At 39.4% G+C, this 13,491-nt stretch overlaps 1 protein-coding gene across 9 annotated transcripts in view; it reads left to right on the forward strand.

The window, feature by feature from the left end:
- The window catches only part of shank3a (SH3 and multiple ankyrin repeat domains 3a), a 164,907-nt gene that overhangs the window by 133,640 nt on the left and 17,776 nt on the right, over positions 1 to 13,491 (forward strand). For all 9 annotated transcript variants that reach the window (XR_001290534.1, XR_001290535.1, XM_005745983.2 and 6 more), the window contains one exon: positions 11,420 to 11,495. Coding sequence is in view for 7 of the 9 variants with exons in the window: in XM_005745983.2 (XP_005746040.1) it covers positions 11,420 to 11,495 (76 nt within the window). In the remaining 2 variants the exon portion in view is untranslated. The remainder of the gene's footprint in view (positions 1 to 11,419; positions 11,496 to 13,491) is intronic.

A 13,491-nucleotide genomic window follows, 5' to 3' on the forward strand; every position in this document is an offset into this window, starting at 1 on the left:
GGGCCAGTCTTCGCCCTTCACACCTTGAGTGTCACCCTAACACAATAAATATGAATGTTTTTGTGTGTTAACAAGGCCAGTCAGGCTGAAGACATGTTGGTAGCACCTTCTTTCTTATCACACTCTTCCCTCTGCTTGCTGCAGGAGACAAGGAGTCGCTGTCTTCAACCCCCCCACACCTCCCACACCCAACCTTTATTTTATACAGTTTTATAAACCATGTGTGCTCTAGGCTTAAGGAAAGAAAGGAAAGAAAGAGAAGAGCTTAATGGTACCTCATCAGTGGCAGTAAAGCAAAAAACTTATTATTTTTGAGAAAAGGTCTGTCTGCGTTGACCTTGGGTAAGACTGGTGCAACACCATAAAAGCATCAGTGTCACCTCAAAGGGAGGCTACTTAATTGATAAGCTGCATCCCATTTTTCTGAGCCAGCTCAGTCTAATCCTAAATCATGAAAACCACAAAGCTTAAGAATACATAGGATAGCCATTTGAGCATAAATAGTTTGCTCTTATTGGTGTCCTTAAGCACTCTTGGTCACCTTGTCCATGCGTTGTTGTGATTTATTATAGCGGCAATTCTACAACTTTGAGTTAATATTATTACAGTCTGTAATTTCAGTGCGATACTGAGCAAGCTCATAACAGAAAAAGCATTCACCTTTCAATGACAAACCCCTTTCGTTTCCCTCATGGTTCCATAAATTAGTCGGTACAGGCCCAGATTACAAATTACATAGTGAATTCAGTCAGTAACTCTCTGGTGACAACTTGTAAAATGCAGAGTGAGTATGCAAATGCTGACACGACAGAGCTGTGCGTGTGCATTCAAATGGACAGGCTTTTTTAAACCTTTATGCTTACACACACACACGCACTTAAGTTATTGTCTCGAGTCAGCAGATAGATTAGCATAGCCAACTAATCCATCTTATTAGCGAGAGAGAAAGAGAGAGAGGGAGAGACAATAAACCACAGGTTGGAAGGCATGTCTTAGGTATTAAAGTTTAGCTGAGTCAGTGTTATAGACTGGCAGTTCAAGAGAAGTCCTACCATTTAACTCTGGAAAAAAAAATTACACTAAGTGTCCAGTGAGTGTGTGCAGGGCTCTTGTGTTTGTTTGTTCGCCACAGAGTGATGGCCACTATCTGTACTTTTCATCAAAAGTCAGTCGAGTGTGTTGAGCCATCTCTCTCTGGAGGACAGATCCATATCAAATCATAATAGATGGCGATGCTATTTGAACAATGAATCAAAGCTGAAGCAGGGCTGATAGTCGAGCAGAGACATATTACATCTGACAGGGGCTGCACTGGATGAGAGCGGGTCACAAGCGCAAACTCGCTTGTACACACGCGCATGTCCGCACACAAAAGTAAACATGCACATACACACATCGACGGGTTAAGGCACTCTTCTGAAAGTCTAGTCTATTTCACAGTGTCGTGGCGGCTCTCAGACACTGTTCACCTGTGGTTGTTTAAAGTCATCTGTAGATTGTTGGTTGAGTTGCTTTTTTTCCATGAATCCTTTCACTGCCATGACTTGATACCCACTGGGTGTCATTATTGTGGTGTGCTACAACAGTCTTGCTCCAGCCCTCTTTATATTTTGCTTTAAAGGAGAAAAACTTTCTTTTAATTTTTCAAAGTGGTTTTAAACAGCAGTTTCACTGGCTTTCTGGAAGTCTTTCAAAGTTTTTCTTTGGACATCAATCTACTGTCCTGTGAAGCCTCATCAGAAACGGTCTCAGTGGAAGGGTGGCTGTTAAAAAGCCATTCTTAAAGAAGGCAAACAGGGAGAAAAGGCTGAGGTATGCCACAAGAACTGTACTAAAAATCAGTGTTGACAGGTCTTATGAAGCAATTGAAGTGACAAATTTTAAATATTTGGTTCAAATCATTATCATTATATCAGTGGAGGTCAGGAGCGAGGTACAACTCAGTATAGTGTCATCTGGAAAACAGCGGAGGCTCTCTCTTAGTTTGGTCCACAAGTGGTGTTGGGGATCTTGTCATATTGGCAAAAATGTCATTAACAATGATCACAATTACACTGCCAGTGCAGTAAAGGTATACTTTATATCATGTATTTCCGTATGTGTTTCTGAATTTCAGGCACTTCCCAGTTTCCTAGTAAGATATTGTAAATGGCCTGTATTTGTATAGTGCTTTTACTAGTCCCTAAGGACCCCAAAGCGCTTTACACAAACAGTCATCCACCCATTCACACACACATTCACACACTGGTGATGGCAAGCTTCATTGTAGTCACAGCCATCCTGGGGCACTGAGGGACACTGGCGCCACCGAGCCCTCTGACCACCACCAGTAGGCAACGGGTGAAGTGTCTTGCCCAAGGACACAACGGCCGAGACTGTCCAAGCCGGGGCTCGAACCGACAACCTTCCAATTACAAGGCGAACTCCCAACTCTTGAGCCACTTTCGCCCAGAAGATATAAAGAAATGAGAGGCGGTTCGATAGAATAATCATCCTTGTTTTCCTCTTTCACCATATTTCACTGTCTTTCTCTTCAGTTTGTGTCACTCGGCATCCCTCTCTCACTCTCCTACGGAGCTACATAATAGAAATTCTGAATCTCTTTTATTATTTACTCCAGCCCAAAGATGTTTCACATTACATTGGTCTTTTGTTTATAAAGTAAGCTGTTCAGCTCCCTTTGGGGATGTTTGTGTGTCTGTATGAGTGATAGCGTCCTGACCTTGACTCAAAAGTGTACTGCGGCGTGCATCACAGCGTTTGAGGGTCTTATACAGTAGTTGCCTGTTGTTGACTGAATTTGATTGAATTATTCAAGGCTTTTGATAGAACTGAGGTATTTATAGGCGTCGGCCTCTGCCTCTGACACTTACGTGGTAACAGCAAGCTCTCTGAAGGCTCTTTAACAAAGCAACCAATTCTGAGGCAGAGGAGGAGGAGAAAGACAGCAGAAAGGCAGAGATATGCTGGAGTTGTTTGCTCGAGGCTAAAACAGAAGAGGACACTGAGGCCACAGACAGTTACACGCAGTTTAGTGCTACTTGTCCAGGAATTCCTGTTTCCCTGTTAAAACGAAGAAAGGAAAATGGTGCTGAGGAAACAGCTGTCACTAGTTTTTCTGCATGAAATGGATTTTTCGGGATTGCTTTTAATCGCCTCAAGGTGAAGACGAGAAGATGAGCGGGAGTTCAGCTTGTCTCAGGGATTCAAATGACAGAGTGGAGAGACAACCTTCTTGTTCAGGTCTTAGCAAGGCGGAAAGGTGGAATTGAAAAATGGACTGTTGTCCAGTCATGGTGTCAGATTTGCCTGTGCTGTGTAGCAGGATAGATGGAGTTGTCACAGTTGTGAAGACAGAGCAAAGCAACTCCTCGTATTATGACCTTTTCTGGGGTAAGTTTCATTGCACTGAGCACCGTTTAGATGTAAACACTCTTTTCAAGACTGAAATAGCCCATTTTTACAAATGTGAGAAACTTCCAATGTGACTCAGCATACGGAGTAATGTAGTAGAAAAAAGGATGGTGTCTGCTAGCGTACTACTGCTTCCATTTTTAGAAGAGGATGCTCACTACGCTGCACATTTAAATGTGACTTAAAGCTTAATACAGAGCAGGAAAAAAGTTCAATCATCAGGCTATCAAACTATTTGTTAGGTAACAATTTTAAAAATTTACCAAAAATAACTAATTAAAAGTTTTCCAGTTGTCACTCACTGTCATTCTTAAAGAATTGTTATCTTTTGTTAAATTTTCCTTTGTTCTTGCTGTCAGTCTTCTCCTCATTGCAGACCTACTTTCTTCCAAAAGTGGAAAAGCTTTTTTCTATTATCAGATATTTGTTTGTATTTCTATTTTTAGACTCTGTTGTTGTTTATTATTTATGTCATGATGATCAAATATTCAAACGGCTCGCTCTTCTCATTAAAGTAAGCGACAGAAGATGTGGCATTTTGACTCGCAAGAACTCAACAAAATGGTCAAAAGTTTCACTGGATACTTGATGATGAACTCTTTTCCTATACTGTTGCCATCACTTGATCTCATCTGTCTTTCTCCCTATAATCATTGGTATTTCAATGCCATTGTCGAATTCTTATCAAAGCGCGTTGTTAGACTGTGACTGTCCATGCTAAACAAAGACTGTTGAACTGGTGTTCATAAACAGCCTCTGGCCACACTCTCCAGTTCCTTTTTTTTTTTTTTACTATTGCACCATTTCAGACACCCATCTAGCATGCCTCAGTTGACCATAGGTGCTATGCAGAGCTTCGTAGGCCCACATCTACATGTTCTAGCATATACTCTACCATGACGAAGACAGAAATCCTATGTGAAGGTCATATTTGTCATGAACCGGCTGTGTGGAGGCAGATGAGGACCCAAACGCAAAACTCACGGAGGCAGGAACTGAACTCAAAATCACTGCTTTATTGCAGGTTTCACAAAGGAACAGAACTAAACTGGGAATACTAACAGAAAACCGTGGGAACACAGAAAGACATTGATGACGCGACACTGACCTGATGGAGATATGCACATAAATACACAGAGGGTTAACGAGGGAAGTGGGAGCACACGGGGAACACAGCTGACACAGATAATCATAACGAGACAGGGCAGGCGTGAACACAACATGACGCATACTGACGAGAGACTGTCAAAGTAAAACAGGAAGTACACAGAGGTTCAGACAGGAGGAGAGAGAGCACGGGGAGAACACAGACATAACAGGCTGGGGAAAACATGGAATAAAACACAAGGAGAGACGAGAGCTCATAAATACACAGAGGGGCACACAGGAGGTAACCAAATAAGGAACATCTTAACTAAATAACCTAGGGACCAAGGCATAAATAGGGAACAAAATACAAAAACACACAAAAACTAAGAATACTGGGCCAACATGGCCCAGGACCATGACAATATTTGTAGCAAACTGATGCTGAATATTAAAAAAATATCTAATCTGTCAACTGCAGCTAATGTCTGAGGTTATCATCAAGTGTTGATGTTTCACCTCACTCCCTTTCCATGCACAAGTTAAACTTGACCACAGTAAAGTAAGTAAATAAAACTTTATTTATATAACATTCTTTTAAAAAGATTTTAACTGGCTTTTAAAGGAAACGGAAGACTACAGGGAAAAATCTAAGGAAATGAATCCTGCAATACTGTTGGTGTCTGAAAGGCTCAGGCTTTATATTAGTCAGCTAACATGAAAATGTCATCACTGTAACAAAATTATAACAAAACACAACTTTTTCTTCTGTGTATCCTGTTACGAGTATGAAAAATTGTTCTTCGGGAGCAAAATTGTTTGCATCATAACATTATGCTGGACCCTGGTGTTTGAGTGTTTGGCACCTGCAACTCACATCACTAATAAGAGCACATCTGGTTTAACACTGTACATCTCATAAAAAGCGACTTGCCTGTCTGTTTATGCTGCACTCAAACAAAACAGCTATATTAAATCGTGATGGATTAAAATGATGCTTGAGGATCATTCCTGTCCTGATGAAAGTTTTGTTGTTTGTTTCGTTTGTTGGATTTCTCTTTTCTTTGGTTGATGACTGGCTGTCAGTGGCACAAACTGGGTTTTCGTGCCAAAACACACTCTTTGCTTTGGTATCTTAGAAATAAAAGCCACCATCTGTTTCACCACTTGAGTGCTTCACATGAAGAAACAGAAATGTAATGTTCAGTTTGAATTAAACTCAAAAAGAGCTGATTTTTGTTCGTAGCGCTTCTGATGGACTATAAAATAATGAAGCTATTAGCTGTAATTTGTCGCTCTCGCAGGGTCAAGTCAACAGTAAACAACATTAAACAGTGAGAGTTGTGTCACTTCTCATTTTGAATACTACCCTGGAGTTCTAACCTTGAGCAGTGTTTATGTGTATCCCTTATATGTACATAGCAGATAAATATTAAACTGGCACAGCGTCCACTTCCAGCCTCTCTTTTATGCTGTTTTCTTTTCCTTCCTCTTTTTCACACTTCTATATATTAACTGTGACTAATTTCACTCCATGAAGAATAAAAGCGTTCGCCTTTCTTTCAAAACTCTTACTGAAGATGGAATAGCACTAAGGAAGAAGAGCGAAAAAGAAAATGAAGACATTGGCCTGTCCACTATACTGAGGACAGTTAGCCTTGTATCCACCTGCATGCTCCAGCAACTCCCTGTTGGATCTGTGCAGTGACAGACACATTGTGTGACAGCACAAAAGAGAATGAGATTTCCACAAGCTTCTCCTCGCAACTCTTTTTTTAAACATTTTTTTATTTTTATTTTAAACACTGTTTTTCTTCTCCTATACACCAGGTTTAAGAGGTTAAGAAACAAAATTATGAGGAGACAGAAAGAGGAGAGTAGACATGAGTGGGAGAGTGGCAGGGAAGAATTAAAAAGTCAATGGGGCTTAGTTGATAATGTGTGTTTGTGTGGATGTGTTTGAATGTTTGTGTGCAGCTCTTATCAGTATAAAAACAGCATAGGTTAATTCCCATTCAGCGTGGACACTGTGTTTGTGCGCGTGTGTGTGTGTGTGTGAGTCCACGTGTATGTGTGATGGGACTCTGGCGTCCTTCAGACAAGGACAGCAAAGGTGTTGCAGTCTGTCCAGAATAGAGAAGTGGGAAAGATGCAGCATGTTAACAGTGTTACAGAAAGCGTGACTTATCGCTTGATGTGTAAAATATGCTTTCATCTCAACAGATGATCACTCATAACACACAAAAAAAACTTTCAGTCAATACCACCCTTCATATATTTTTGATAGTAAAAACATCTATATTTCTGCTCAAATTATAGGGTAGAAGTGCTATTATCAACTTTTACCCTGATTAGTTACGTTTTTTTGAAAGTGGTTTAATAAATCTTACTTTATTGCATTACTGTACCAAGATGACTTCACTAACAGGATATTTTAACAGAGCATATGTCAGAAGAAGACTTCATCAAACAGTGCAGGCTGTAGGCACTTTGGATTTTACTGTCCTAGAACGTTAGACTATATTAGTCCTGTTAGAGTTGATGGTTCAACTTTACGTTGGTTCCAAGGTACGCATTGAGACAACATTTGATTTCATTCAGTGTGGTTATTATTGTTATTATCGTTGTCATTATTATTATTATTACCATTATCATTTTTATTATTATTATTAAGGTGAAAAGCTTGAAAGCTAAACAGTACTAGTACTACAGTACTTCTCAAACTTTCTGTTTTTGTTTTTCTCCATAAACTTTTTGCAGCAAGTTCAATAAGTCATTTCAGTTTGTGACAGAGATCAGATGAATCTCTATCCACTGGGCAAATCAAAAGGAACTTTGACTTTAGCCAAATTTTACCATTTAAATTTTGCCCACATTGTTTTATTCAAGAGGCAATCCAGGCAAAATGTGTTTCTGCTACCAGATGTCGAACATTGTTGAAATGAAAATGTCCCTCGCTTTTGATTTCTGTTTTATTAAAAAGCATTCAGAGGTCAAGTTTTTTTTATGTTCTCAAAGTGAAATGACCTTCCTCTATTTCTTTTTCTTTGTTTTTTTAATACTATGACGTTACAGTTTAATTTTGGAACTGGATGTTTCACTTGAATTTCAATGATATCTCCAAAAAGTAGAATTTGGTTTGAAACCAACATTGTTCTACTGAAAATGTCCTTGTCTCTCTATATCTCTGTTATTAAAAAAGCATTCAGAGGACTCTCTGTTTTAGACCACATTTGTCTTCAGAGAGAGAAAGTAGTGCATTCAATTTTAAATTAACAAAACCAGATGGAGATTATTTGAGCTTTGTGACACAGCCATCAAAAGATGGGTATACTGTAACCATAAAGGGATGGATATGGTCAGCAACAATACTCAGGTAGGCTGTGGAGTGTAATTATTCTCAATCGGTACTAAGGGGCTCAAAGAAAACACCCCGACACCATTATACCACCATTACCACCAACCTGAACTGATGATATAAGGCAGGATGTATCCACGTTTTCATGTTGTTTAACCCAAATTCTGACCCCAACATCTTAATGTTGCCCATCTAATCGAGACTCATTAGACCAGGCAACATTTTTCTAATCGTCCATTTTCCCATTTTAACGAGACAGTGTGAATTGTAGCCTTGGTTTCCTTTTCTCAGCTGACAGGAGTGGCACCTGGTGTGGTCTCCTGTTGCTGCAGCCCATCTGCTTCAAGATTTAATATTTTGTGCATTTAGAGCTGTTCTTCTGCAAACACTGGTTGTAACAAGTGGTTATTTGAGTCACTGTTGCCTTCCTATTAGCTCAAAGCAGTCTGGCCATTTTCGCCCAGAGAACTGTCGCTCACCGGGTATTTTCTCATTTTCAGACCAGTCTTTGTAAACCCTAGAGATAGTTGCGTGGAAAAAATCCCAGTAGCCCATCTGGCACCAATAACCAATCCACATTTAAAATGAACTGAAATCACATTTGCTTTCTATGATGTTTTGTTACAACTAAAGCAGGTTAGAATTGGTTAGAGCAGGTTGTCTTGACCATGTCAGCATCCCTAAATGCACTGAGGTGCGGCTGTTGGATTGGCTTATAAGATATTTGCCTTACCGAGCAATTGAGTCTCTACATATAGATTTAATATTAAAATGAATCTATATGTATAGATTCAATACATAATAAAAATGATAATAGCTTTTTGTTTACAGTGGAGCCCTGTGTCTCATCTTTTGTTTTCTGCTTTTGTGTGTATGGGTCTGTGATAGATGGAAGTATATTGGAGGTTATCTCTGCTATGAGGGCCCTGTCTTTAGATGCTCCTGGGCTGTACATGACAGTTGTGATGAATAAGTTGCATTTCACACTTCTGGACCGTATCACATGGTACACATGGTGCACAAACACACATACACACACAAACTTAGATGCGCACACTCTAGTAGAAACAGAAATACAAATGCTGCATCTGTTGCTTTCAAGCACTATTCAAACAAACAAATGCAGTCTTCTTAGCTAAACCATTACTAAACAAACAAGTGCCCAGCAGGAACAGCTTTTGCGTACGACATCGATGACCACTGGATGAAAATAATTTACATTTTCGATCCATTGCAAGTTAATCACTTCCCTGCTGGCTTACGCATCAGATAAAATTCATTAACTCTGCAAGTCTAAAAAGGTTTACCATTACAAAAATGTAGTGTCTAATATTGTTACACGTTGAGCAATCAGGATAGTCATTAATATTATATATTATGCTGTGTTTTCTGTAGACATAGCTTGTATTGATGTCGATCATTGTGTTACGGTCATGTTGTCATTATTGTGGGTGTTCAACAAGGGTCCATTCTTGGTCCTCTTTTTATTCATGACAGCCGTAATGTTTTGCCATGACCATGGACCTGTTTCCTAATCTGGCCAAAGTGCAACCTACTTTTTATACACACACACACACACACACACACACACAATGTGTGTGTGCAACTCCTAAGGAATTTGTCTCAGGAAGGGCATCTGGCACAAAAATCTACCCAATCAAACATGCAGAGCTACCTGCTGTGTTGAGCCCTTGTGAATAAGTGTGTAGGCAAATCATGTGGTCACTTAATATTTAAATACAGAACCTAAGATACATGAAAGTCTGTCATTAGCCATAACTCTTATTCATATTCAACTGGTACATGTATGTGTGCATGAAAGCTGAGTCTACCCCTAAAAGAAAGCCTCTGAAGGTGTGGGAGAAGACAAGTCCTGACTCATCTATGACTTTCTCCCCAAATATCACCTCTTTTTTCATTACGACTTACCTTTGACAGGCTGTGCTAACAAAATGCCATGTCTTTCCTCCCCAGACCGGATGTAGAGTAACCTTCTAACCTAAAGAAAATACCAACTCACCCTTCTTTTCCCTTTACCTTAATTGATAGATGTACACTGTACAGTAATTGTATTTTAGTTGGATATTTTGAACTCTATACATTTTAAGTTGACTGGGCTTTTTATTTGGTGTCAGAGAATTCAGAGAATTTATTTAATTAAATTTCTCACCTGAGCTGAAAAAGACATTCAGATTAACACTCATTCTAACATACAAAGGATGAAGAAAGCCACGCAGTTGGAATCATGCTGAAACAAATCTGCAAGATTCAGAGTGATTCAGATTCATAGAGCACAGCTTGATTATGAAAAACAGGCATGTTCAGGCAAACAAGATAATTGTGAAAACGCAGATATAAAAAATGAAGAGGAAGGTCAGAGAGTAAAAACAGTGGCTAAGAGGTTAAAGTTAACTGCTGCTAAATCCCTTTTCATTTTTTGCCCTTTTGCCGTGTCACCAAGTGTCAGTGGATGCACTTATCAAAGCTTCAAGTTGTTCTCAGCTGACAGTCGGTCACTCACACAGTGAATCAGATTGACAGGATAAAGTGGATCTGGAGATGCCAGCCAGTTCAAGACTGCTCACTCACTTTGACCTCTTTCCATTTTCGTTCTTTGCGAGTCTTCTTTTTCCTTTTCACATATACAGCTTATCTTAAACATCTTCTCTCGTTTGCCTGTATTGGAAAGTAAAGCGACAGGAGGCAAGCATGCGACCAAGTTTGCCAAGCAAAGTCATAGGAACATGCTGTGTGTCTCACATCAACACCACGGCGGCTCTTGCTTTCACAGCCTCGTCCAATTAAGAGCTTGTGTGTGCCGTGCAGTGTTTAGTCAGCCAATCGGCTGTTTAGTGGAGATGTATTGTGCTGTGTATTATTGGGATAGAAAAAGGGCATCAGCACTCCTATAGGATAACATCACATATAGTGACAGAAACCACATGCACACGGTGCATACACACACAGTATTCAATGAGCGTCTAATCAAACACATTTGCCTTTAAAAGAAACACTTTGAGGGCAGAATTAGGCAATTACTTCACTGTTTCAAAAGCAAAAAATTACCATAGAACAATTATACTCTATGATAAATGAAGCATGTTAATGATAATTGCTTCTCTGTGGTAGCTTAATTCCTCTCTGTGCTCATCGAATTAGATTATTACTGACATTTTTATACTAACATGCTAAGAACTGGGGCAGACACAGCCTTGACATTTTTGGAATCTTGTGGATTTGTATAAAGTCATTAGCTGGACTAAATCTGATTTAAAAAAATCAACTGTGTACTTCCTAAAACATATTCAAGTAAAGCATTATTGGGATATTTTTAATTTCAGCTTATTTACGGAGATCTGTATACACTGGCAATGTGGCTTTTAAGACAACACACTTCACTTGAACATCTGTTATTAAATCATAGAAATAATTTAGGCAGTTTGATGATGTAAGTGTTTAATGGTCTATATGACCTTGTAGGTAGATCAGTTACCTCCAATATATGTTTTTATAGCATCAAAAAGTATATCACTCAACCAATCCTTTAAATCTATTTTACAGAGACACGGGAGGACCGCACTAAGAGACTGTTCAGACACTACACTGTGGGATCTTACGACAACTTCACCTCATACAGGTACAACCTCTAGCTCTGAGCTAGCATCCTACAGCATTGTCTAGTAGTGTATATTGTACTGCTCATTGCACTGTACTGCTGGTCATATCACACACGGTTTCCTTGTCTTAACAGGGTCAGTGAAGTTCATTTGTGCTGTAGAGGTGCTGCCATCTAAAGGCATGATCCTGCTAGTGCACACAGTTCTGATTCTAAAATGCACACAAATGATATTACATAACTCTCTTATACTGTCTGTATGTAAGGGTGTTCACTATGCATGCATAGCACATACTCTCCATTTATGTCTGTCTTCACATTCATCAATTTTGATTCACTTGAATTTCTTCATAATCGAATCTTTTATTCTTTTTTAAGTTTTGTTATCCTGTCCATATCTCGAGATGACATTTATTATGTACAGAGCGTGAGTGATCCCTCTCTTCCAAATTACATGTACTAGCTGAGCATTTTGTTGTTGTGCAAATTCTCACTCTAATGCCACAGTTTATCGGTTAGAGAGACAGAGCTGGTCTGCACTGGTCTGTTTCGACCTGCTTCCTTTGCCTTTCATAAAATGTCATCTCCTTGCAATCTAGGTTTTAGTCAAAGTAAGTGTTGCTTCTGTTTCCACAGCCACAGACTTTTTGAGTTACCATTACTAAAGCTGTGAACCTGTGATAGTCTGCATATACGATTTTGTTTTAGAATGGGTGCTAACTATAACTAAACATAGTTCTGTTTCTGTTCAGAGGCTCTGAAGTACAAATTAAAGTTCCTTGAAGTCAGTAAAGTACCAGTTGCACACGAAGGACACACACTTGAGTTATACTTGAGTTTCTTCATCCGAGCTATTGTCTGCAGAATATTAGAATTGCAAATGTCAAAGGACAGGTCTATTTTGAGGAAACATTTACCGTTGATATGTGAAAAGTGAGTATTTTTTCTTTATCGAGTTATGTAGGCGGGTAGATGTTCTGAACAAGGACAGCGAGCACATTGCATTAATGCAGTATTTTGTGTCATAGAGCAGAGATGGAAGCATACCAGATAAAAGGGTTTGGACTGAAGCAAAGTATCTTAGTGGTGCTTAACCAACTCCTTTTCCTGTGCATAATAATTAGTGCATAAGTGGTTTCATATCTCTTTATGAAACCAAACCTTTGACCTCCTTCCTGCAGAAAGGTTTGTTATGGTTCTCCTGGCTCCAGCAGCAGGAGCTCTGGGTAAGTCTGAGAAAGTGGAGTGTAACTAAGCTAATGACTCTGCAGCCACCCACTGAGTTGCAACCTGAACCACAGCCCTTTCTATATCTGCATCTTCTGTCAGGAAAGATGAATGATACTGCTGAAACTTTCAAAATTCTGTAAAGCTAATAGATTTTGTAAAGGCGTTCAGGGTGTAAAGTGTGAGCAGTCCCCCTCAGTCTGTGCTGTTAAAAGAATGGAACATTTATTAGATTTATTAGATTTGAGTTAAGGAATATTGCATTATTCAGGCCACCTTTCTTCAATTTTCCTTTCTATTAAAATTTTTATGTTACCGTTTATCATAAGGCATGATTAAAATATCTTTTAGTTAACTCCCTTCCTTCATTTCACATCTTTGGGCATCAGAAATTTTGACTTAATCCTCACACAACAATCCATACTGCAGATATTTGCTTTGCTGCTTTACTAACTCCACTTTCTGCTCACAGGCTTTAAAAACATATGCATGAGCACCTCAGCTTAACACCGCCTACCTGCCTTCACCACTGAACTCTCAGAAAAATCAGACAGTTATGAACTGCTCACTTACTGTTTCCACTGTCATTAGTCAAGCCACAGTATTACATCTGAGCCAGCTCTGTCAGTTTCTTTCACAAAGTCCCTCAACACACTCCACAGCTGCAGTCTCATCTGAAGGATCAGCTAGAAGATTGATTCACTCTTAGGTTTTATCCCATAGATACTTCAATCATGAGGACTTTCTCTCACCTGCTCATTCTCTAGCGCACTTTTTCATGTTCTGTCTT

Source organism: Pundamilia nyererei, unplaced genomic scaffold, assembly GCF_000239375.1.
Source record: "Pundamilia nyererei isolate P.nyererei 1_Seehausen unplaced genomic scaffold, PunNye1.0 scaffold00170, whole genome shotgun sequence".
Lineage (NCBI taxonomy): Eukaryota > Metazoa > Chordata > Actinopteri > Cichliformes > Cichlidae > Pundamilia > Pundamilia nyererei.